This window comes from Vulpes lagopus, chromosome 21 (genome assembly GCF_018345385.1).
Source record: "Vulpes lagopus strain Blue_001 chromosome 21, ASM1834538v1, whole genome shotgun sequence".
Taxonomy (NCBI): Eukaryota; Metazoa; Chordata; class Mammalia; order Carnivora; family Canidae; genus Vulpes; species Vulpes lagopus.
Window position 1 is genome coordinate 24755301 of NC_054844.1, and position 27772 is coordinate 24783072.

Below are 27772 nucleotides of genomic sequence, written 5' to 3' on the forward strand. Positions count from 1 at the left end.
TTCCAATACATTTCAGCCAAGTATCATGGTTCCTAGAACACTGCTATTGATATATGCCTATGAACAAAGACTGGCGGTTCTCAATAGGCAGAGAGTTTGGACCCCAGGGAGCCATTCAGCAATTCCCAGGTGCATTTTTAGTTGCCACAACAGGGGTCAGAGAAGACCGCAACTGGCATCTTGTGAGCAGAGTCCATGGATCTGCTAAACACACTACAGTGCAAAGGACAGTCCCCCACAATAAAGAATTATCTGGGCCACAATCTCAATATTGCTGAGGTTGAGAATCCCCAGCATAGACAAAAGGCACTCCCTTGAAAAATCAGATCACATTCCACATCAATATGGTAATGTGAAAATGGGTGGTGTTATTCAAAAAAAAAAAAATCCCCTTCAAAGAGCCATTTGAAAAGATGCAGCCTTTCAAGAAGAAGAAACTAATGACTGTCAGGTTCCCAGCTGGGCTTGACACAGTTCCAATGTTTACAGGGTCCCTGTGGATGCTGTACATTTGTAAGATTGGAAATAATAGGCTCCTTTGTAGAATAAATACAGCAATTTGGGTCTTAATGGGAGCTCTGACACACACCACCTCATTTCAGTGGCACCATGCATTAACCTTTGAGACTTCAAAAATGGAAGGCAACATTTTGATAAAGGTTTCTAAATTACAGGAAAAATATTAACTGGGTATTAAATAGACAACATAAGGGAAAATTTGGAAAGAAAAATAATTAGCATGGTCACAGTGAACTCAGTGTTACTGGAACCCAGATCTGAGGTGAGATGGCATTCTGTTTGGGGAAATTGATTTCATTTTTCACAGGCTAAGCTCTAAATGCTCTTTTGTTTTCTTTTTTAGACAGAAACATAATTATTGCTAGGTGGCAAACGGTCTATAAAATGAGAAGCCATATTGTTAGCTTTACTGTTCCATATTTTCAGTTTTATTTACTTTCAAGTTAGGGACTAAGAAAAAAAAATAAATCAAATGTCTCCAGTTGGATCTCTCTCTGAGATGGCAGATGAGATCCAGCTATACACTTCTACAGCAAAGCAGACCCACCTGTGTTACATGCAATTAAAGTACTGCTGATAACAACTGCCTTGCAGAAAAGTGCCCTTTCTCACCTTTAGGTGAATGAAGAACTTGTATTTCAGAATATAAAGGGAAAAAGTCTATTAAGTCTAAGTAAAAGCTTGATGGACACAAACAGCAAATTTCACCATGGATTCATTACTTTATCTGATTGAATTTTAACCTCTGGCATATAGGTGACGTACACAGGGCAAACATCCTCATCATTATTCAGGTAAGAAACAGAGTAAATGAAGTCTAAGTAAAAGCTTGATGGACACAAACAGCAAATTTCACCATTGATTCATTACTTATATTCCCCAAGCTGTCCATAAACCTTCATACTCTATCTCTCCTACTCAGCTCTGCCCAGAAACATCAGTAGCATCACCAAATAGTATGTAGCTGAAAGGAGATAAGCAGAGATGTAATTCAATTGCACGATTTGAAGCTCTGATGTGATGCCCTTTTAATAGAAACAACATACATTTTTAGCCTACTAACATCTTTTATTCAAAAAGTTTCCCTTTATCTGATTGAATTTTAACCTCATGGTACATAGGTAACGTACATAGGGCAAACATCCTCATCTCATCATTCAAGTAGGAAACAGTCTCGAGAAGGCTATCTGACATGCGCAAGGCCACACAAGTTAATGGTGGTGCTAGAAGTAGAACTCCCTTGGCTCTATACAAGGCTGAAGAAGTCATATAAAGTATCATAAAAAACGACCTTGAGAAAGAGAAAAGCAACCCTGGATATCTGACAGTTGGCCTGGTATGATCCAGCAGGTTCAGTGTTGCCAGGGGCACCCTGACTCTCAGAGACAGGCCACAGGGTCCTCCTCTGAACATGAATGATTTCACAGAACATCACATCCAACAAGGCTGCCCCTAACTAGGATGGATAAAAAAAAAAAAAAAAAAAAAAAAAACCACTCCATAATCATGTCTGAACACTGACAAAATGTGAATGTCGTTCAAGCCATAAAAACTACTTAGGATGAGTGCTTCTTCTTTAGCACTAACAACCTTGGCCTGGCTCTCATCTGCCCTCCCCATAGATAAAATGTATTAAAGATATTTCCTCTTCCTGACAGCATTCCTATCCACAGTACACCCCACTTCCTTAAATCCTCCCCAAAATCATCTTATACAAGCCCAAATCCTACCACAGGTTCCTTCTAACACCCTCTGAGAGGCCCCACAGTTTCCAGGGATATAAGTACAATGTGTAATTAATTCCACTTGTTAAAGAACAGGTGTGTTCCTGGTGGTCTTTGGCTAGAGACCATTGACCAGTAAGTATATAAGAACCGAAGACTCAACTTTTAAACATGGGGCAGCCCACGTGGCTCAGTGGTTTAGCACCACCCTTGGCCCAGGGCATGATCCTGGACACCCGGAACCCAGCGCCACATCAAGCTCCCTGCATGGAGCCTGCTTCTCTCTCTGCCTTTGTCTCTGCGCCTCTGTGTGTGTGTGTCTCTCATGAATAAATAAATAAAATCTTAAAAAAAAAACTTTTAAATATGGTTATGGATGGCATTTTTCTAAATCATAGGAAAATAAGAACCCAACAATCCTGGGCTAGCTCTTTGAAAACCAAGGAGAAGAGTCCACACAGGGGGATAAAACTGAATTAGAAATGAGGGATCCAATTGATCTAACAAGCCTATTTCTATGGTTAGGAACATTTTGACACAAATTAAAGTTTTCTTTGGGCTAATGACTTGATACTTCAGCTTTATTTCTATTGTAAACCTGATAGTCAGATAGAGAAAGAAGTCAAATAGGATTGACTCAGATCCAGAAATTCTGATTTGATTCACCTCCCCGTATCAATATCCTTGTAAAACATAAAGATGAGAACCAATATAAAGGCGGTAGTCATTTCAATTAAATATTCCAACCCTTTCTGTCAAAGGGTAGAATTTTGAATGATGCAGTAATAATTCTAGCAATTCCAAAAGAGACTGCTAAGCTCCTAAGAAAATTAAATTATAGGCTGTGTCTACTTTACATCAAAATATCTAGCTAAATTGCTAAAATAGAGATATATAGATATGTATATATATCCAGCCCATCAACCAGGTTTTGTCTGTATCACATCAAATTATCCTCAATTTCAGAATTTTCTATTGAATTAAGTCATGTTGTTGTCATAAAGTCATCTTCTTTACAATGTTGAAGAGCCAGCTGAATAATAATAATCTTAATGAAAATTGGCTTTAAAATAAGATTGAGATTTTTTTTTTGAGTAGCATGCTTTAGAGTATCAGAAAAATCAGTCATATAGTTGTTTGATGCCTCAATTTCTCCCCATAAATAGAACCCAAATTATTTACAGCCAGAAAGGATTGTCCTGTTGTCCTCTTTTAATATCATACTATAAATCAATTTCTCTTTCTGAACTTCTATGCACTTCTGAAAACTAAACCTAGACCTGCCATATCTCCCAGATGCCCACTGACTTCAGTGCTCTATCGTAAACAGCCTCCAAGTTGCTAGAAATCTCCCTAAATACCCATTATTGGACATCTTTTTATAATGTCAGCCATATCATCTTTTACTTTTATAGTCAGAGAATCTCTCTCAGAATCCCTAGTCTTCAAATTTTCTATGAACTTTTCAATTTATTCACATAAACTATAAACAATATATTTGGAATTTGTTGGGGAAAAAACCATTCCACTCACCAAATTTTTTCCTTCATTTTGAGCATCTCGATAATCAGGATTAAGCTAAAAAACAAAACAAAACCAGTTTTGAATCACTACTAAAAGCATATTAGCAAGACCAATTACCTTTAATTCAGTTCACTATTGTATCCTCAACTAAATTTAATATTTTAAAAAAAACCTAAGGAAGTAAAGCATTACTAAATATGACAATTTAAAACATTACCCTCAAACTCTAGTTTCAGGAGACATGATCTAAAATGCCATGTTCATGGCTTTTATTTTTATTAGAACAGTTGACATCTTTGAGCAAGTGAGAGCTGATAATCTCACATCCTCTGAGGAAGGCTTCAAGAGAGTTCATCATTTTGCCCACCACAAAATCTGCCATTAACTGATAACTCATTTTTTAAAAGCAGACCAAAGGAAAGTCTTTGTAACAATGATTCAAGATCATGATCTTCATTCTATATACGCAAGAAAAGAAAATCAAGTAAAAGAAGAACTATATATATATACATATGTATATATATATATATATATATATATAGGATATGAGGTTGTTAAATCATGAGTATTGTGGGGCTCAGGGGTCAATCCAACAAAGATGGATGAGTTCTGTATATGCTGAGTGTTGGCCCACGCATTTCCAGCTGGCCAGAATCTATACCTCCTGACTCCCACCTGATGACACAATCCCAAAAGGATGTCTGTATTATACTGAAATCACTAGTTCATAATCTGTAAAACAACATAATTATAAGATGTGTCTCCCTAAATCATGAGTTGTTCACTGGATTTTAACGATTTTAATAGGAATTGGTTGGTGTATATAATATACAACTGCAAGCATTAAAGTCACCATTTAAAATGTAAGGTCAAAAAATAAATAAATAAATAAATAAATAAATAAATAAATAAATAAATAAATAAATAAATAAAATAAAATGTAAGGTCAAGGGACGCCTGGGTGGCTCAGTGGTTGAGCGTCTGCCTTTGGCTCAGGGCATGATCCCAGAGTCCGGGATTGAGTCCCGCATCGGGCTGCCTGCAAGGAGCCTGCTTCTCCCTCTGCCTATGTCTCTGCCTCTCTCTGTGTGTCTCTCATGAATAAATAAAAATTTAAAAATAAATAAATAAATAAATAAATAAATAAATAAAACATAAATAAAATGTAAGGTCAAGAGTCTTTCTCAGAACAACACTTGGCTAGTAGCCCTGAGGAATGTCCTCTCGACTTACTACTAAATATCAGTGAAGGTGCTGAAAAAGGATCATAAGCAAAACAGAACAAAACAAAAAAGTCCCAATCTCACTGAAAACAAGACTGAAAAACAACTTAAGCTCAAAGCTACGAGGGACTGACAGTATTCACAAAGCAGCTGGTGTGTGGGGAGAAGCAGACATTTCCCTGGGTTTTATCTCGTGGCATACCTCAACCTCACTGCAAACTAATAGCTTCGTGAACACAGTCAGGATACTTGCTGTGGTCGCCACTGTTCATCCATTTACTCAGAGACTCCAAGTATTTGGCCACCAAAAACCTACACAGAAGTGTGTACCGCTGAGAAGCATCGTCAGCCTGAGCAGACACTTGTCTCCCCAGGGCACCCATCCACTGTCCCGGAATCTCTACCTTCTCATGACCACAGAAATGTGACAAAGCTCAGAAAACAAATGAACAGAGTCAAGGGGGCAGGAGATAGCAGAAGGCTTTCTTGAGAATCACTGCCTAAAGAGAAGAGAAAGAACAGTGTCTTCATATGTGGGAATTACACTGCCCAATATGGTATAAATGGTAAAGGGGCAGGAGAGAGAAGCAAGTGCTACAGAGCCCAGGTAGGCAGAGGTGCCATCTGCTGGACCTAGGACCTACACCAGCAGCGTGTCCTATGGTTGGCCTTTTGTCTGAAGACTGAGAAAAAAAGATGGAGAGTTTTAAAAAATAAAACAAAAAGACTATCCACTCAACCCATCTGGTTCTGCATGGAGCCCACTCATCTGAGAATAAGGAAGGAAGGAAAGAAAAAACAACATGGGACTGATTAAAAAGCATGGATGTTAGAAGGCGAAATTCTTTTCTGAGAATCTTTCTGAATATTTTCTATGGTATGATGCAAAATAAACTTTCAGGAAATGGCTTGGCATATTCAAGAGAGTGTAAGTAAACATTTCCTCTATGTAAAGACAACAGAATAAAATGAGCAGCAGAAAATATAATACAAAAATAATTACATAAATAATATCAAAACATAAAGAATTATAAAAAAGAAGTTAAGAAGGATTTCACTAAAAATGAAAACACAAATACAAAATTAAACTCCATGTTGGCAGCAATAAAAAAAAAAGCACAGTTGATGCTGCAGGAAATGAGTGATGCAAAGCATAAAAAAATTGAACAGCCATCTCCCAATACAGAGGAAAGGTATAAAAAAATAAAAATTAGTATAAAGCAAATAGTCATTGGAGGACCAGAGAAGGGCCTATCAATTAATGGATGACAGTTGTACTGAAAAGGAAGAGAAAGCTGGTGGGATACAAGAAATGATCAAAGATAACACAAAATAAAGCTTTGCTCAGCTGAAGAACTGTGTATGGAGAGGTTACCATACCCCAGGAAAATCAACCAAAACAGACTGACACATTCATTTGGGACAATGAGCAGGGAACACAAAAGGGAAAACAATGCTAGGGACAAAAAATAGAGTCAGAAATTAGGTTTAGACAAAAATGCTTACCATGTGACAGGAGAAAGGATAAATAAAATGTGGCATGTTCAAACAATGGACTGCTACTCAGTAAAAAACATGATGAGCTACTGATACGGCAATATGGCTGGATCTCAAAAATACATACAATGGAATGCTGTTCAGCTATAAAAAAGAATGAAATCTTGTCATTTGCAACAATATGGATGAACCTTGACAACACTGTGCTAACTGAAATACATCAGAGAAAGACCCATACTGTATGATCTCACTTACACATGGAACCTGAAACAAAGAGAACTCATGGATACAAAGAACAGTGGGTTGCCAGAGGTGGGAGATGGGGAATGAGTGATGTGGGTGAAGGTGGTCAAAAGGAACAAACTCCAGTTATAAGAAAGTAAGTCTTGAGAATATAATGTCCAGCATGGTGACTGTAGTTAACAATACTGTACCGCCTATGTGAACGTTGCCAAGAGAGTAGATCTTAAAAGTTCTCATCCAAGGAAAAAATTTTTATAGCTACCTGTGGTGATGGATGTTATCTAGACTTAACTGTGGTAATCATTTCACAAGATATACACACACCAAATCATTATGTTGTACACCCAAGCTAATAAAAGTTTACATGTCAATTATATATTAATTTTTTAAATATTGTAAGTGGAAGAAGCCAGACACTGTATGACTCCATATACACAAGTTTTAAGGTCCAATAAAACTAAACTGTGGTTAAACAAACCAGAAACAGGGGGTGGAGGGGGTGGTATAAGGGAGGGGAGTAGATAGAAAGCAGGCCCAGCCCAAGAGTCATAAGACAGGCCAGGTGACAGGTCTCTCTCAGGTTTTAGAACTAACAATGAGAGGCAGGGGAGGGGGTAAGAAAAGGGGATAGAGTTCCAAGTTGCCTGTTAGTGCTAGGCCAGCAACTGGGGAGATCTGAGGCAGAACTTTCCTTTTCTATGGTACATATCTCAGGCTCCTTAAATTCCCTTGAATTACAAATAAAAGAATTAATCCCAAAACAGGATTATTCTTGCTTTTGGAATCCAGGAGTGAAAGGTAGAAAGCCAAAAAGATTGTGAATTAACTGGCCTCCTGTTAACTGGCCTACTGATTATTCAAACACAAAAAGACACACTTTTACTTGGTAGTAATGATAGTTCCAACATAGTGCCTGGGAGGGGTTTATCCAGCTATTTTAGTCAAGCATCCAACATTTTGCATTTTTTAATTTGATTTCAATTTGAAGAATTCAGATTTTTTTTTCGAATTAAAAAAAAGCCATACTAAAATTACAGCTAATTTATTTCCAAGAGATACGCAGGATGTATAACCACGGATATATCTTATGGTCAAAGTGCTAATTCAGTAAGATTCAGAGTAGTTTGCTACAGACACTATGAAGGAAATTCGTGCTGGAAACCATGATATAGGGGGATCCCTGGGTGGCGCAGCGGTTTGGCGCCTGCCTTTGGCCCAGGGCGCGATCCTGGAGACCCGGGATCGAATCCCACATCAGGCTCCCGGTGCATGGAGCCTGCTTCTCCCTCTGCCTATGTCTCTGCCTCTCTCTCTCTCTCTGTGACTATCATAAATAAAAAATTAAAATTAAAAAAAAAGGAAACCATGATATATCCTAATTAAAATGTATAAAGGAACAGGAATTCACATATCTAGGTAGTACACAAAATCATGTGTGCCGTCTGAAATATAAGATAAATTCCATCCAAAGACAATGTTGCTTTCTGAAATTCAGTCTTCACGTATTCACCCACTTGGGGTCACTCATTTCAATGCCTAAGTCAATCCCTAAGGGAAGTCTGGGAACTGGACTCCAGGCTCTGCCCTGGAAAAAGATACCCAAGGGCTTTAGGAAAGGTTTTCTAACCTTGGAACTCAGGGTCCTCCTCTGTTAAATAAGAAGTCTATGATCAAAGCCTAATCATACTAAATATATGTCATTAAATTTTATATATTCATGTCTTTGGCAACAATACTAAAGATGGTGCTATCAATTAGATTTTGCTTCATCTTGCGTCTCTCCGACTGTAATGCGTTTTTTTAAATAATTAATATGGAGTTATTGCTTCAGTAAACTCACGAAAGTGATAACAATAATGAGGAGAAAAAGGAGGAAGAGGAGGGAAAGGAGGAAGAGGAGGAGAAGCCACCCAAATATACCTATGCCTATATCAGTTCACCAATATTAACTGAAGACCAAATAAATATATGCTTTAATGTATGTTTTAATTATACTGCTGCTTTCCTTCTCTGAATATAATAAGAGTGGTAATATAAAAGTAACTAGACTAAGGATGAACCAAAAAAATATTATTTCTAAAGAAGGGGGGAAAAGACATGATCATGTGAAGATTCCTGAATCTTTTAGGACTTTAAAAGAAATATTTCCTTACCTTAAAAATAAATTATAAGTCTGGCATTGGAGAGAGAGATCTAACATGCTATTCAATCATTTATTCAATAAACATTAATAGAACATCTATAATGGGCAAAGCATTGTGGCATATGGTATTTTAGCAAAGACAAAGAGAATATGGTCCCTGACTATAAGACCTTACAATCTAGAAGGGAAAATAAATTAATAATAAATAAATAAAATAAGTTAATAATAAATAAAATGTGACAAGAGATATAAGAATGAATAATTTATGAATAATACAGGTCAGAGGAAGGAGGGATCTGTGTAGGCAATTTTATTCAAGAATTATTCATAGAGGGATCCCTGGGTGGTGCAGCGGTTTGGCGCCTGCTTTGGCCCTGGGCGTGATCCTGGAGAACCAGGATCGAATCCCACGTTGGGCTCCCGGTGCATGGAGCCTGCTTCTCCCTCTGCCTATGTCTCTGCCTCTCTCTCTCTCTCTCTCTGTGTGACTATCATAAATAAATAAAAATTAAAAAAAAAAGACTTAAAAAAAAAAAAAGAATTATTCATAGAGAAGGTAACATAAGCCTTGAAGGATGGGTACAATCATAACTGGCAGAGAAAGAAAGGAGTGAAGAAGACACGTAGTACAGAGGAAGTGAATGCCACACAGGTGAGAAAATGAGACTTGTTCAGAGAAGACTCTTAAGTGTCATTTTTGGAATACTTCTTATATGCTTTTAAAGATTAATTCGTTCCCTTACAATTATCCTATTAGAAGGGATTCTTTTCTTTTTTTAAAGATTTATTTATTTGAGAGAGAGTGCATGCAGGTACATGGAGGGGAGGGGCAGAAGGAGAGGGAGAGAATCTCAAGCAGACTCCCTTGCTGAGCATGAAGCTGGGGGGTGGGGGGCGCTCCACACAGGGTATCACGACACAGGGCTCCATCTCTCGACCTTGAGATCATGACCTTAGCTGAAATCTAAGTTGGATGCTTAACCAACTGGGCCACCCAAGTGCCCCCTATTAGAAGGGATTCTTCACCCCACTTTACAGATAAGGCCCCTGGGGCATATCAAGTGAAGTCTTCTGAAGTGCAAAGTCACACCACTGGTGAATGGTAGGCTCACTCAGAAGCCCAAGTCTGATGATACCAAAGCTACATCCTTCAGTTACCATGTTACTTCCCTCCTTCTCTCCTGCCTCCATAAAGAGGAGGGGTGGGATCCAAAGTGGGATCCAAGCCAGCCCAGACCAATGGGGCTTTTAAACCATAGCCTAATGGGTTTACATCTTCAGAAAGATTTTGAATATCACTGGGGAACTGTTTGCAAAACCACTGCATTAAAAATCCTCAACTGGCCATGGTGAGTAGGAGACAGAGATAGAGGATGAACGAGGCAAAGTAACCAAGCACAGTAGTTCAAGTAAAAAGTAGCACAGCCCTGACAAAAATAATCGTGCTGAATACAAAGGAAAAAGCAGATCAGAAGATGTTACAGAGAGAGTCAATAGAATTGTAATGTGTAAACTGAGACAGAAAAATATGTTTGTCATCCTCTCAAGTTTTTAACACTGAACTGAGAAAATGCACTGTTATGGGGAAAACAATTTAATCTTAGACATATTTATTAAGCCTCAGTGGCAGTGGGATATTCGAGATCAAATTCCTGACCCACTGCAACTGTGGGAGTGAGTACCAGGAAGAGAATATGAAGAGCAAAGACTCAGTACTAACCTCTGAAGGGAGTTCTCATTCGAATGGCCAAAGAGGGCTCGAAAGGAGTCAAGTAGAAAATGTCACAAGTCAGAATAGAAAAGTGGCAGAGAAAGAGAGACAGAGATCATAAACACTTAGGCAGTGAAAACCATGACTGCACCACAATCAAATGAAAGACAATTCCATCTTTCCACCTAACAAAATAGCAAGAAGCAGACAGAACATTTCTAATATACACTCATTTTCTTAAAACAAAAATGTTGGGGATCCCTGGGTGGCTCAGCAGTTTAGCGCCTGCCTTCTAACCAGGGTGTGATCCTGGAGACCCAGGATCGAGTTCCACATCAGGCTCCCTGCATGGAGCCTGCTTCTCCCTCTACCTGTGTCTCTGCCTCTCTCTCTCTCTCTCTCTCTCTCAATCTTATGAACAAATAAATGAAAATTTTTTAAATGTTACTTTTTTATTATGAAATGTGTTTTGATCAATTTTATTATATAACATTAAAATCATCACTTATACATTTTTAAATAATTATATATGTTCTTTTTTCCAATGCCTGGCATTTCAGAGACAATCTATTATTCTGACAAGTCTAAAAAAGAAAAGAAGGGGAAAATAACTCTTATTAAATGCTTATATGTGCCAGGCACAATTTATATTGTAATATGTAATGTGTGTGTGTGTGCGCGCGCGCGCACGCGCAGAGGTTCTGGTATGTATCTTCTTCCATTGTATTTGTTTATATATACATATACATACATAAACATGCAAACCATAAACGATGGCTGACACAGTTAATGGAAAATTAAACATAAGGATACATAAAACTACAACCCTAGCATTCATAAGATTCTATGCTGGTGTACAGGTTCTTGAGTACTAAGTTTTTAACTAATTAATTAAATCCGAAGTCTGTTGCATAGTTAGGAAATAAGTGTTTACTGCCATCTGGTGGAAATCTGGCCTATCTACAAACAAATAAATTAGCTGTCTCTGGAAGGGTAATGATCAAATCTTTAATGCATAAAATTATTTGCATTACTCGGTCTCTCTTGTTCTGGGAAGGATCATTATTGCTTTAATACCCAAAGAAAGAAAATGTAGAAGCAGGGGATCAGAAATTGTGATACGTGATTTACAATTGCTCCCATGACTATGGAAGAACAGTTTACTGAGACTCCCATATTATTCCACTCAAAATATGATAAAATTATCCCCCCCCCCCCACTGATATGGTTGGGAACTCTCTTGCACCAATAAGGCGATACAAGAAAAAGATCTAGGGCAATGAGTGTGCTTACAACCATGCTGTGTATTAAATGCAAACATACATGACTATTTCCATTCTTTCCTCTCATGTTATTCTTTTTTGTATGGACCACAGAAACTGACATCACAGGAAGGCAGCCTAACAATACGGTACTGTAAATGTACTGTAATGCATTATCTGACAAAGCCACAAATGGCTTCATTCTCTAATTCACAATTAAATACTTTGTTCCACGTTTTGTCGATGAGCTTCTAGCATTGTGTGATTCTCAAAAATAAATTTTGAATTCCCTAAAACAAAATAGCACTATATTTATAGTGCTATTCTTAAATAGCTGGCAGTTTATGTGTTTTGTCTCTATAATTAGACTATAGAAGCTTCCGCGAATAAAATGGTCTAATTTCCTTTGGATAGTGTCCCCTTCATTTCTACACAAGCAATAGCCTCATTATATTTTTTCTGAAAAACTTAACCACCCTCTAAGTACTGGTTAAAATAGAATATCAGGTTTAGGAGGTGCATGTATAAGTAAAATTGTGAGGGGCTTTTTTTTTCTCATTTGTGCTTATATTTAAGATTGCAGCCCTTTAAACTCACTGTTAGATTTACTGTGGTCATCGATAGATGTTAATAATTTAAACATTACACAAAATCAGTTATCTCAGATGTAGGTGTATGCTGAAAGTAATTGCAAAGGAGATGTCTCAGTGACTGGATTAATATTCTCCTCTACACTGCAAACTCCCAAAGGATAAGGACCAAGTGTTAATCACCTTTGTTTGTTTCAAAATAGTGCTTCTACCTAATAGGCAGTTGACAAATGACTGTGTAACATAGGTTAGGGTTTCTCAACATAGGCTGGCCTTACTGGCATTTGGAACCAGACCATCCTTTGTTGTAGTGGCTGCCCTGTGCATGGATGTTTAGCTGCATCCCTAGCCTCCACCCACTAGATGCCAGTAGCTCCCTCTCCCCCGTCTGACAATAAAAATGTCTCCAGACATTGTCAAGTCTCCCCTGGCCAACTGGATCACCCTAGGCTGAGAACCAATGATATAGATGAAGCCCCACAAATCTAGCATAGAACCCAAAGACTATCATTATCTTGTTTTGAACTTAGGACAAAGTAAATCACCTCTCTGAACCTGGGCTTCTTTTTTCTGTAAAGTGAAATGACTGGAGTCTTTTGCCTCAGTCTTTCTTTCTCTGATTCATCCATTAGATTATGTAGTATTTACTGAATATAGATTAAATATTAGACACTATTCCATGTACCCAGTGGTGAACCCTTAAGTCCCCCCCAAAAAAAAAACACAGCTTCAGTTACCTAGCTTATAAAGAAATATCAGTGCTAAAAAAAATAAATAAATTTTTATAAATAAATAAGAAATATCAGCGCTAAATAAAAATTATAATCATAATAATAGTAGGAGTAGTGATGGTAATAATAAACAACACTACTCCACATTTTCTGTTCCCTTCTCAATGGAAGTGAAGGGACTTAATAGTTACTGGATATATTTTATGTGCAAGATGCTGAACACTCCGTATCTTAATTCTAAAATAATCCCATGTAATATATATTATCATCTTTTTTACACACAAGGGAACAGAGATTCAGAAAGGTTAAATATTTGCTTTAAGTCAGACAGATTGTGAGCAGTATATATGAGATTTTTTTCCCTACCACACTAGCTTTCTTTGCCACACTGGCCAATAGAAACACCATATATTCAAAGGCAATTCAAGAAATTGGAATAATCCAATTTACCAGAAATGCCTCAAGCACATGAAAGTAATATTTCAAATTATCAATATGTGTATTGAGAATGGAAAGGCTGAGGGAAAAGAGTGACACATTGCCAGGAACTTCCTCTAATGAAAAAACAGCTCTGTTCTCAGTTTATTTTTTTTTAAATATACCTTGAAAAACCTATCTTGAAAAAATAAAATAAAAATAAAAATAATAAAAAATAAAAACCTATCTTGTATAACTTTTTTTTTTTAATTAATGTTCCTCCTCCTTCATAGCCCTGATATGAAAAGTCAGTCCACCCCTACTTCCGCTTCCTGGCTTCCTCATCATTCCTCCACCCCCTGGATTCTGGCTTCCACTAATATGCTCTCAATCACAAATGACTGTGTTCTTGCCAAATGCTGTAAATACATTTTGTTCCTGACCTTTTCGGTAGCACTCTCCTTTTTGAAACTCTATCCTCCCTTGCTTGACATTTGTGATTCAGCCCTTTGGATTTTCCAGTTGCTTTTCTAACTTCTCAGGCTCCCCGTCTGTTGTCCACCCTTAAAAGATGATGTTCCCCACAGCTCCACCTTCAAACATCTTCTCACTCTTTTTGTACTGCCTGGTGATGTCAGCCATGCTGATGCTGACCAGCCAGACAATCCCCAAACTTCTAGAAGATGTGAATCCTGTACCTATCAGGCGTTTTCACCTGGACATTCTACAGCACCTCCAATTAGACATACTCAAAACTGAATGGATTAGTTCCCCATCAATGCTGCACCTCTTCCCATTTTCTCTAAATTGGAGAATGACATCACCAGTTCTCCAAAGCCAGAATCTTCCAACTCCTTAACCTTTAACATTTATGGATTACAACTCCATTGTTTCCATGTCCTAAAAATGTCTTCTCTACTCCCCCTTCTTGCCATTACCAATGCCACTCCCTTGGTTCAAATCCTCAAAATATTCTAGAGATATTAGACTTTTGTCACCTACCTGGGCTCCCTATCTCTAAGGTGATCCCTTCCAGTTGCTTTTACAAAGGCTCCAGAGCAGCTCTGCCCACTGGATCTTTCCTTGTGATGATGGAAATGTTCTATAATGTGTGCTATACAGGACCATGTAGTTATTGAGACACTTGAAATGTGACTAGTGTAACTGACAAACTGACTCTTCAAAAGTATTTATTTTAATTTAAATAACGAAAATGTGGCTAGTGACTACTGCATTAGCCATTGCAACTCCAGAGTGGTCATCTCTAAACATAAATTTATTTAGAACACTGCTCTTTAAAAATAAAACCAATTCTCCTTAGCTTAATATATATGGCCTGAAAAAAATCAGCTGCCCTACATCTCTGGTCGTACCACTCCCCTCCCACCTTCTAGCACCACTTCCAAACTCACACATATCCTCTGTGTGATACACATATGTATTATCCATACAAAACTAGTTTGTACCGGGGCGCCTGGGTGGCTCGGTCAGTTAAATGTCTGCCTTCAGCTCAGGTCATGATCCCAGGGTCCTGGGATTAAGCCTGGAATCGGGCTCCCTGCTCAGTGGGGAACCTGCTTCTCCACCTCCCTTTGCCACTCCCCCTGCTTGTGTTCTCTCACACTCTCTCTGTCAAATAAATAAATCAATCTTAAAAAAAAAAAAAACTAGTCTGTACAATACCACACACCTCCTTGCCTGTGCAAAAGCTATTCTCACTGCCTGAACATGCTTTCTCTCACTTCCCCACCTGCCTTACTCATCCACCAAGCAGCTCCTCCTCGGGCCTCCTCGCCATTCCTTAAACCTCTCTGGCACATTAGTGTTTCCCCATAAGCACACCACTATTCCTATTGCTATAATACATGTATCACACTGTACTGAGAGCTCTTTTAGGGCAGAAACTAGATTTTTTAGTGACATCACTGTGTCTACCAAATGTTTACGTATAGCTGGCCAGCCACAGCCTCTAAGCTAACTACTTCAAATTTATTCCCATTACTAATTAGATCAAATTCAAACCTTCCAATCAAAATCTTCAAGCAAAGGAATCCCTCAATAATTTCTTATAGAACTCCTTTCCTTGAATCAGGCCTCCCTCTTTTCATTGTCCACATACGATTTGGACATTCCACAACCCTGTGTCTCCTTGGCAACTTCTACAATGATTGTCCTTTTGTTTCTCTACCAACCTGTATCTGTTACTTTCTTGGAAAACCAGAAAAAAGTTCACTCCAAGCAAGAGCCTTCTTTGGATAATTTCATGCTGACCTACCTCCACCTGCACACATAATCAGCCTGACATGATCCTGTCTCCTGACCATCCTGTGGCCACTTATAGTATACTGTCTTCCAAACTAGGAGGTCAATTCTTTTTTTTTTTTTTTTTAAGATTTTATTTACTCATGAAAGACACAGAGAGATGCAGAGGCATAGGCAGAGGGAGAAGCAGGCTCCATGCAGGGAGCCTGACTCAGGACTCGATCCCAGACCTCCAGGATCACACCCTGGGCTGAAGGCAGCGCTAAACCACTGAGCCACCAGGGCTGCCCTAAGAGGCAAGTTCTTTGAGGGCAGAAACTCACTCCTCTGCTTCCTTCTCTATCTATAGCATTCCCTACCACATTGTGAATTTATCAGTCACCTAAAAAGCACATATGAAAGATGGTATGAAATCTTAAAGAGGATGTCTGTTGCTGCTATGAATTCCAAAAATAATTATTCCCAACTCTTGTATTTTCAACATCCTATGATGTATTTTATTTTTTAAGAAGTATCTAGATATTAAAGATAAAACTAAAAGCTTAAATAAAAGTCAAGGACCTTTTCTCTCCTATGAATAAGGATATAATATAAGAAAATGAATAAGGCTAGGAAGTTACAAATCCAAATGTTGGGAATGATTTGAAATTAAAGACCCAGGCATTTTTTAAAAAGCAAAATAAGAAAAGGATAAACATTGTTTTTTTAACTGCCATCAGAGGCTAATTGCGACCTGTTGCGGTACTGGAACTAGAAATCAATTTTTTTATCAAGTGACAAGGACTATAATAACTGTGATTTTGCCACATTTATAGACACTTTCACATCAGTAGGACAAGCATTGTGAGATGTGACTGTACCAGGACCTTACCTGACCTTAGCTGACAAATGAAATATAAAACTCTAACCTATGGATGCCACTATTCTGAAGCTAAGATTTCTCTTGTGCTGATAAAATAGTACACAGAAGCACCCATTCTATTTTATGAGTTAAAATCAGTAGAAAATAAGTTCCTAGCTTTCAATTTTCAGAGATGTATTTAATACTTAATTCTCCTTCTCTCACCTTGCCATAAAAAAAGATGTTATCTCAAGTATTAAAGGTCAAAGAAAAGATCCTACAAGTATACCAGACTCTTTAATGGACAAAATAGCATCTGACATTTAAAGTCATATTCTCTAAAGACAGAATAGTCTTTTAAAAATCTTTTCAAGGAATGAACTGATTTCTATGTCTCAACTTTAAATAAATTCTTTTATGTATCAAGGTCTTGGATCTTCATCAAAGTTAATCATCAAAGTTAATTAACAGTTTAATTCTTAATCTAGTTATTTGAATGTATCAATGATACAAGTTTTAATTGCAGAAATTAACCAATTAATCATGTCAGTTGTCTATAGAATGTCAGTAGTAAAAACAGTCATTGATTGAAGTAAATTAAGAGTCACTAATATAAGATCCAAGATAATTTTGATGTTAATTTTTAATCTCTTATAAGACATCTAATAGGCTTTTCTAATTCTTATTTTAGATTAGATTCTCTACCTTAGAGCTTAATTTTGTAGTGTCAAAGTGTTACTTTTCAAAAAAGTTACTTCAAAACATTCATGGTGCAAACAGCCCATAAATTGCAAAGCTACATTTCATTTATTTGAAGAGATTCATAAATAATAAGTCAGATATTTATAAAAGTAAGAGTAATCTCTATTTCTCATAATAAATTTAACCATGCCAGCATCACTTACTGGATGTTTACCACACTATGCCAAGCACTTTACCTCACTTAATTCTCTTAATATTGTTAGTATATAAATGTTGTGATTATTCCCATTTTCCAGAAGAAGAAATTGGATTTTAGAGAGATTAATATGCCCAAACATGACTCCAAATGCCACTCGGATACAAATCACAAAATCTTCTTCCTATCTTCTAAGCTTACAGAATCCTAAAGAGCTTTTTTATATTCATTCATTCATTCAAAAGACATTCATCAAATGCTTTCTAAGTCCCAGGCACCACCCTAGATGTGGGACACCACCCACTGTGAACAGAGTGGTGATCCAAAAATAAACAAAAACCAAAAGAATCCTTGCCTTCAGAGAGCATACATTCTGAAAGAGAATGTCAAGGAAAAAAAATGTACAGTAAGTCAAATAGTGGAAAGTACTATGAGGACAACTGTCACAGATTAATAGGATGCAGAGGGTAATGGTGTTGAGTGCTGGTTGAGACAGGGATCAGCATGTTTACAGAAACTTCCTGTTTCCCACACCTTTTTCTCATCACTTCTGCATCCTCATTTCCTTATCCTCCCTCACATCCAAAGCCAAAAGTGAGATAAGTAATACTAAAAATTCTAAGGCCAAATTCTGGTTTTGAATCCCAGAAAAAGCCCTAAGTTGAAAAATAGAGTTGAAGAGAGTAGAATGAATGGACTTTTTTTTCATCTAAAAAACAAATATTTTCAAAATTATTTTTACATTAGATAACCAAACTTTAAGTCATTTCTAAAACTTCTATGCGGTTACTTCTATCCACCCTTCAAATCTACCAATTGTCAACATGCTTTGACATAAAAAGAAAAGATTTTATTTGTTTTTACCATTTTTATTAACAGTTTTAGGACAGTTCAGTGTCTTAGGAATAAACACCTTTCTTCTCCAATGTTTTGAACGATAAAAGCCACCCACTAGTGAGACTAGTCTCAGTGAAGATGACCTGAAACTATCAAGGCTCTACGATACCAACAATGAGTTGGTCATTTCTCCGATGCATACATTCTGAAAGGGCGAAGCTAAATAAAAAAGTTTAGGATGAATCGCATCCATATGCAAATCAGATACTCTACTGCACTCGACTTTAAAGTAAACCAACCACCAGTGTTCTGTTATTGTTGTTTTAATTTTTTAAAGGTATATTTATTTATTTTAGAGGGAGAGAGAGAGAGCACACACGTGCATGCGAGTGAACATGTTAGGGGACGGGGCAGAGGGAGAGAGAAAATCTCAAGTATACTCCTCACTGAGCACAGAGCCCAGTGTGGAGCTCAATCTCACAACCCATGAGATCATGACTTGAGCCAAAATCACAAGTCAGACGCTTAACTGACTGAGCCACCTAGGTGCCACTTGCTGTTTTAATGTTTAAGACAAAAATTATTGAAAGGCTTCAATTAATATTCACATCTTAAGAATAATTGATATGCCAATCCAGATCATAATAGGCAATAATCAAATTTAGTATAATCACCATTCCTACAAATATAGCATCTTTCGGAGAACCTAACTGCTTATTTCACTATTTCAGAGTCAGAGATTTAATAGCACTATATCCATGAGTCTTACCTCTGCAGCTAAATAGTTCCCAGTTGCAAGGTGTTTAAATCTGAACAAACTGTTCCATTGTCCAGCACCCCCGCGGCATGGGTCATGATGAACTACCTACAGACAAAAAGAGCAACAATAATAAAGCACAAAATATCGTCATGTTACTGGCAAGAAGGTGCCAACAGTTTACACAAAGTGCTCGCCTGTTAACGTTAACTTGCCAAATCCAATATATGTTTTCATGAAAGGACAACATGGCAGAAAAACAAAATTTCCCACAAATTAGCAAGAGACATAACAGTTAACCCACTGTGTGCACGCGTGATGCTCATGCCTTAAGTGTGTAAATACAGTCTTACTCCAAAAGACAGGTTTCCCAGGCTGAAACTGGAAATACTGAGGGGTTCTCCTCCATTTGTTACTCAAATATTCATTCAACAAATCGTAGTAAAAGCTTATTATACACTAGGGACTCTGAGGCAATAGGATCACAGCAATGAGTAAGACTGGAGCTTTCAATAAATGAGATTTGGCAAGTGCCAGGAGGATATAAACAGAGCGCATGACTGGGTAACTAGGGAAGGCTTCTTTAGATGTGGTGATTAGCACAGGCCACTCCAAGATGACATGTGAGCTGAAACCTGCAGGAATAGAATGAATACTCACATAGAGAGATGGGAAGATAGCATTCCAGGCAGAGAGAATCACATATGCCAAGGCCTGGGGCTCTCAACTAACTTAATTTTCCACATGTGCTTTGTTACTAATACCATGTTTTTGATACCCATTCTTGGATTTGGCCTTGCCCTAGATGCTGAGCCACTAGGCTCACTGAGAATAAAAGAAAATGCTCTGAAGCAGCAGGTTATGCCAGGTGGGTTGGTGCAGAGGCAAGGCCTACATTTTAAAGTCTGAGGATGACTGTGTTTGAGTCCCAGCTCTGTCAGTCACAATGGGATGATCACAGCAAGGAACTGAACATCTTCAAGCCAGTTTCATCATGTTACAAAATGATTTTAATTCATAGGATTTTTTTGAAGATTAAGTACTAGGAGAACTTTTCATTATTCTCCCCCAACCAGTTATCTTCTTTTTGTTAATACTAATCATGCTTGGCTTTCTGCCCCAGCCTCAGATTCTGTGTGCTGCTATATATAAATTTCTAATACTTTTGCTAGACTCTAGAATCTAGGTCTTCCCCTAATCTGATAGTTCCAGTAACAGAATAATTATGAAAATACTTCAAAGTGGATGAAGTCTTAAAAAAAAAATTCTTCCTGTGACCAAAAACCTACGCATCCTACAAGGCTAAGTTCTCAAATCAAACTTCTTCCACAAATCTTTTGCTAATCACACTGGCTACACTCTGACTCCTTTGGGGAAGGCATAGATACGTTTGACACTGTTCGAATCTATTGGTTGCCTCACATACATACACAACACATTTCGTACACAACTGATGGAGGTTAACAAATGGCTTGAAGCTCATCACAGACCCCAGACTAAGAACTCCTATCCTATACGCTCGTAGGTCTAGCAACGCCAGTACAGCTCTGTAGGAGACAAGAGGAGAAACAGAAAGAAGGGTGTTTTCATCCATCACAGTGATTTTGGCAGGATGTTATTGGCATGATCCAGCATTAAGTAAGATACTCTATATCCTGCAAGTCACAGGGGAGTTGAGCATATGCTGGACATTGTGTGTGGCACTCAGGACCCACCTCACCCTTCCAAGTGCTCCTCTTTCTGTATCACAGGGGTGGGAAGCCTCACTGGCATGGTTCTCAAGTCATTCCATTAGGGTGGAAAGCAGAGAAAAGTAGAAGAAAGCTTCCTCTTTGGTTCCAGTAAAAGGGTGGCAGCTGCCTAGTGCAGGCTCCTGCAAGATGGTGTAGGTGCTTCCTAAAGCACAGAAGACACCTGAGGGCTCAAGGAGTAACTTTTAGCATTGCCAGATAAGACCATGTTCCCTATCCTAGTTTTGCCTGTCCAGTCCTTCCAGTAACATTGAGAGCTAATTTCCTACACCAAATACCTCTTTGCTTGAAACACCTTGGCCACCCTGACTGATGCAGCACAGCCCACCTCATTCAAACCTCCTACAGAAAGGAGCCTACCACAAATATAAATTGGTAATATGTTCACATATTAAAAAGTCTTCATATCAAGTCAAAGGCTGATAATTGAAGAGAAATTCACTATGGGGAGGGAAGCTTTAATGAATTTGAGGCATTATTTCAGAATTATTAAATAACCGATTCATTCTCTCCATTTTGATCGCTTGGTGGGTTATAGCAGTTAGAGTATTTTCAACTACATGTTTTGTTGGAAAGGATTACAATGCAATGATACAGCAAAATCTAGAAAACTAATAGCAAATATATGCGAGAAGAGTCACAATTCTTTTAAAAGACTTAGGTATCATATAGGCATAAACACGTGACTTAAATATCATATAGGCATAAGCACGTGAAATGAAGGGAACTCACTGTATAGGAAGTCACTATATGACTTTTTTATTACTGCATTTCATTAATAAAACTTTAAAATTATACCTCACATTATTGCCATCCCTATATCTCTTTAATTTTTTAGAGTACAATGATAAGAGATCTATGGTGTGAAAAATACATATTTTAATTATGTATTTATTTGGGAGCTGCTTGTTTCAGTCTTAACCCTGGTAAGAGACATTATCAGGTAGACTTCTGGGAAGAATATCACATAGCTGTGGTGATGGTTGTTTTTTCTGAGACTTTCTCAGTTCTCTATAAACGTATCCTCTTGAAGGATAAGATCTCTTCTGAATGCTAGAGACTGTCTCCAACATGTAAGAGGGTTTCAAGATAGAAAATATGCTTTTTGTACTATTTTCTCTATTCTAAGCCATGTCAAAACTTAGAGAATTATTTTCATGTTACAATTATAATTAAGGCTCAGCTCATTAGCATAAACATCACACTTCCTCATTTTCTGTTTCAATAGTCTGTAATTTGTGCTGTTATCCCTATTTCAATATGTTTATTTCCTTCTTTTTTTTAATCATGTACAAATAAGCATGTTCTGTTATTACTTCCCCTAATGCAGGATATTCAAGGAGCACATTTACCACTGATCTTTCATTTTCCTATACTTGTATACAATGTTTTCTGATCCTGGTCTCCCACTTCTTCAAATCCAAATGTACTCATTCAAGATGGATAAAACTATCATACCTTCTACAGTAACTATTTACATGTTGAAATACATATTATTTTATGATATTTATTATACGTTGTTTCCTTTTTTCTAAATTGAAATATAGGGATTTTATTAATATTCAATCATGTAAATCTATAAATAATATTACTATGACTTTGATATTAAAGGAAGTGTCACAAAACATATGCTGTAAAAGGGGAGTAATGGATTTATTTTTTTTTTTTTGGGAGTAATGGATTTAAAATGGTTGAGAACCACTGCTATAGGCCTAGATGTCCATTAAATCAGGATGTAACTTATCAAATGCCGGCTTATTCATAGGTAATTATGTCTATCTTAGCCCTTCCACTGTATAAAAACATCCCTTAAAGAAAAATTCATATCTTACATTTTCCAAATTACTCTACCATATTGGCAATGCTTAAGAAATACTTTTTAAAGGATGGATGAATTCCTTTTTTTTTTTTAATTTTGTTTATTTATTCATGAGAGACACGGAGAGAGAGAGGTAGAGACAGGAAGAGGAAGAAGTAGACTCCCTGCTGGGAGTCCGAGGCAGGACTCGATCCCAGGACCCCAGGATCACACCCTGAACCAAAGGCAGAAGCCCAACCACTGAGCCACCCAGGTGTCCCACCTGCATACTGATCAGTCTTGACAATATTTCACAATGAATTTTTTAAAAGGAACATCTATATATTCTCTTATTAGATGAGAGAGAGAGAGAGAGAGAGAGAGAGACAGGAAAAGAGATGCTCCAGAGAGGATAGGTAAAGGAAGTAGTAACATTTCAAACTGATTATAGTAATGAAGAGGTACAAGTTCATTCACAAATATCATTGTTTTATGGATTTATCCTAAATGATGCCTATAACAATAAATTAATCAGCCTGATAAATCTTTTCTTTCTTATATAAGTATTTACTCAAGTCCAAAAAATATTTACACACCTCTATTTCCCAGAGCGCTTTAGAACTGGTAGCAGAAGTGGCTGATTGACGCAAGGTTGTCCGAAGGAAAATGTGCTGTTTTTTCTCATATTCATCACAAGTCAGAAACTTCTCTTGTTCTGCATGGAACAACCTAACAACATCACCCTAGGAAAACAGGAAAAGAACACTGTAGTTCCAAGAAAAGTCTGAACAAAGAGACATAAGAAGCAGATGTCTCCTCGTTTTGATACTCAGGGCCCTCTCCCACTTACTTGGCTTTCAGTGATTATTTATACATTTCAAACTATAGAGAAGAAAACTCAATGAAATACCCATAGTGACTATTAAGGTTTATAATCATCTTCTAAACTATGAATACTAGTAAATACATAGGTTTTGCATCTGGAATTTCAGTAAGACTACCTTCAATTCTTCTAACAAATGTTCCATGCAGCACATACTCACTCCTTTTAGTACATCCTCTCGATAGGAACTATATTTCATGAATAAAGTTATTTTCCAACTAGTGTTGCAATTAACAGCATTCACCTATTAATGAAGAAATGTTAAGTTACAAAATTGTGATGCCATTTTCTACCAGAAATTATTCCTCCAACTAGTAAAAAGAGAAAAAAAAAGATAACTCTGGACAATGAGGTATGTACTTCCAACACAAATACCATCCAAAAATCATAATCATTATCTACACAGATCTTAGGAATATTAATTAGCATAATTACATTAATGAAAACAATGAATGGAGCTATATGACATTTTTCCTCCCATGATAAAAATAAATTCATTTTCTTTCCTCCTGAACTTACCTCTTTACACCCTGGATTATCGAGAAGCTCTATGTTGCTGGCATGTAGTGGCTGTCCTGCATTCACAGGCATCAAAACAACTTTATCACCCACAACGATCTAGAACCAGAAATAAGTTGCAACTGAGACACTGAACAAATCTGTGGTGCTATATTTGAAGCTAAAAATAACTGCAGGGATGTCTTGTTATTGACCTAACACTTGATCTGTCTTCCACACAAATCTTAGTTCAATTCTTTTTCTGGTTGAGTAAAATATTTTCTGATAAATGATCATGTAATCATGTTCCACAGTGCCCATCAGCCTAGATTCATAAAGCTAGTGTAGATCCTTTTCTTATTAGTCTCCCATTTCAGTAATCACTCTTTAAATATCAATAAATAGTTACCCCTCCACACTGGGTCTTATGTCATTAACACAGCAGATAGAGCAAATGCATCTGCCACAATCAATCTGCCTAAATATTAGAACTACTTCAAATGCAAGCAGAAGATATTATACATTTTATTATCTATGGGATTAAAAACAAATGTATTAAATTTTGTCTTTCTCATAATCTCAGAAATATATTAAACATTCCAATTTCATCTGGATTGAGGAAGTATACAATTAGGATGACCCAGTAGAAATATGTTCATTGTTTGGTCCATCATGTGATTCACTCTTATCTTAAACATGCAAAACTAATATTGCTTTTTAAACTTGGTGTTTAGTTTTAAATTTAAAAAAAAATTTTTTTTAATTAGGAGGTGCCTGGCTGGCTCAGTTGGTAGAGCATGTAACTTTTGACCTCAGGGGAGTAGAAATTAATGAAAAAATAATAATAAAATATATATAAAAAACTTTTAATTAGTTTTGGGAGAAATACTCTGGAGAAGTCTAAGATGTTTTCTCGTTTATGTTATCATTAACGATGTCCAATTTATCTTCAAGAATTTCTATTCATAATTCAAATAGACGTTATGCTTTTGTAATGGTAATAATGAGCAGTTTAATTTTAGAGTTACTAATGTTTCTCTTGTTACATTCCATTAGAAGACTTATTACTGTATGGGCTACCTGGGTGACTCAGTGGGTTAAGCCTCTGAGTCTTAATATCAGCTCAGGTCATGATCTCAAGTCCTAGGATTAAGCCCTACATCAGGCTCCGTGCTGAGTACAAAGCTTGCTTGTCCATCTCCTTCTGCTCTTCCTCACACTCCCTCTCTCTCAAATAAATAAATAATTTTTTTAAAAGGACATTACTATAGGACCTACACTCTCAATTCTCATCCAGAATTGCTCACCACCTCAGAAATGAAAACCAATGCCTTCTCTTTGCATATTTCTTTCAGGGTTATTAGAGTGCATTAGTTTGACAGATAACTGAAAAACAAATTAGGACTCAGAAAATAAGAATAAACAAAACTTCTCCTCCCTGGATCTTAACCTAGACCAAGACTTTCTGGAACATAATTTCATATTTCCAATAGAAATGAAGCTTTTATGGGTTATATAAAGGAGTCTACATTTACACATAGTACTATTGTCACAAACGATGATAAAGAAGCGTCAAGCTCACTACTTAGGCAAAGGGAAGTTGTTCTTAGGATTGCAGAAGTAGCTTCTACTGCTCACAGGACTGGTCTCTATTCATCACCCGCCTTTCAACTACATCATCAGTCGGGTGCTGGTACTGTGACTCACAAAAGCCATCACAGAAGTGCTCTATGTACAGATAAGGGAACATCATCAAGAAACGACGTTAAGTGAGAGGGTGAGGGGGCAGAGCCAGGCTCTCTTTGTGTAAAAAAGGAAAGGAGGGAGTAAGAGTACATGCATAAGAAATCTGCCCAGAGGTTTACTGTGGTACAGGGACAAAAAAGAGGGAGATGGAAAAAAGGATAAGAGACATTAAGTGACACATTTTTATATTATTTTCTTTCAACCAAAATTGGCATTTTTAAAAATTAAATATCAACAAAAACATATAAAAGTCAACATGGCATAAACCTATTTCCAACATCCTCTTCCAAAACACAAACACACACACTTGTTATCATACATGACACCAAGGCAGCTCCAATTCTCAGAGCCAGACAGAAGTCTAGGTAGTCATCCATACTACAAATACTGGGACTTAATACACATCCTGCCAGTGCTGCATCTGATCCTCCAATTTCTAAAAGAACAATTGGATTTGGTTTACCAATTGGATTGGTCATTCTCATCTGCATCATATAAATATTAGCCAATAAGGGGCTAAATATAATGATATATTTTAGCTATGTATTTTAGCTATGTTCTTCCAATTAAAAGAATATTTTTGTTTGCACCTATATCCACTGATCTAAGTCTTACTAACTTTCTATAGTTTTCTGTAAGCTTTGGGTTGAACCATGTGTTATATTTATTTCAAAACACTGCCCAGAAAGTCTTATACTGTATAATTTTTTCTTTTTTTTAAGATTTTATTTATTTATTCATAAGAGATACACAGAGAGAGAGGCGGAGACACAGGCAGAGGGAGAAGTAGGCTCCATGCAGGGAGCCTGATGCGGGACTCGATCCAGGAACTCCGGGACTCGATCCAGGAACTCCGGGATCACGCCCTCAGCCAAAGGCAGATGCTCAACCGCTAAGCCACCCAGGCATCCCTTTATACTGTATATTTTTAAGAGACCAGCCATATTACCAAAATGTTCTGAATACCAAGGGTTCGTAAGAATGGTATTCACAAAGAGAATCTAACATTAATTCACTAATTTCCAAGTCCTCCGTTTTTTGTTCTTGACAAGGGTGAAAAAAACTTGCAATGAAATGGACAAGATGCTAATCAAAAGAAATAAACAAAACAATAAGAGGTGCCAAAAAGAATACAAAAGTGTGATAAATAGTCCCTGTTCTTGGGGAATTTACACCTAATCAGATAACCTGGTTAATACGGAATTTGATAGTACACTCTGAAGAATGTAGCATGGGGCTGACCCACTGATGTGGTCTCATGCCTTCTGAGAAGCTGTGAATTTAATAAGGAACTTGAAGGTGCCATCATCTTTTGCCATGTCACACTCACCCTAGTACACAGCATCCTTTAAAAATTCCAATTCCAAAAGCACTTCTGTAGATTCTATGCAACAGCCATAAAAATTTAAGCTGAGATTTTATTGAAACTAAAGAGCAATATAATGCTACTGGCAGCTACCCTTCTTTTGAAGTGATACCTGGCATGGTAAAAAGAACACTGCAGTAAAAACCAAAACACCAGGGATCTAGTCCTGCCTTTGCTAGAATTCCAAGAGATCTAGTTTTGCAAAATAGCAAAATCTACTTGCTATTTGAAGAGGCTCTTTCCCTAAGAGTTTAATTTTTCTCTTGACTGAAAGAATTATCTGGGCTTTTCTCCTTTTTAAAATGTACCATTAAGGTAAAGAACTAATATTTTCTTAGATCAAAGCTGAAAATGAAAAATTAACCATTCAATCATGGGAAAATAAATGAAAATGAAATATTTATGGACTCTGCTATCCCCAAGGGACTTTCTAACTATTCAACAACAAGCCAGAGCTTCTTTATAGCTGAAAAGTTGAAGCATTCATGAATCTATTTTTCCCCAAGAACTAACTGACAATTCTATAAGATAGAACACCATCCTTTAATGGT

At 37.2% G+C, this 27772-nt stretch overlaps 1 protein-coding gene across 5 annotated transcripts in view; it reads right to left on the reverse strand.

Annotated features, from left to right (window-relative positions):
* The window catches only part of ITPR2 (inositol 1,4,5-trisphosphate receptor type 2), a 471510-nt gene that overhangs the window by 350230 nt on the left and 93508 nt on the right, over positions 1-27772 (reverse strand). For all 5 annotated transcript variants that reach the window (XM_041735326.1, XM_041735324.1, XM_041735322.1 and 2 more), the window contains 5 exons: positions 24131-24229; positions 23772-23855; positions 23325-23471; positions 19192-19287; positions 3777-3821 (listed from right to left, as the gene is read on the reverse strand). In XM_041735326.1, the coding sequence (XP_041591260.1) occupies positions 3777-3821; positions 19192-19287; positions 23325-23471; positions 23772-23855; positions 24131-24229 (471 nt within the window). The remainder of the gene's footprint in view (positions 1-3776; positions 3822-19191; positions 19288-23324; positions 23472-23771; positions 23856-24130; positions 24230-27772) is intronic.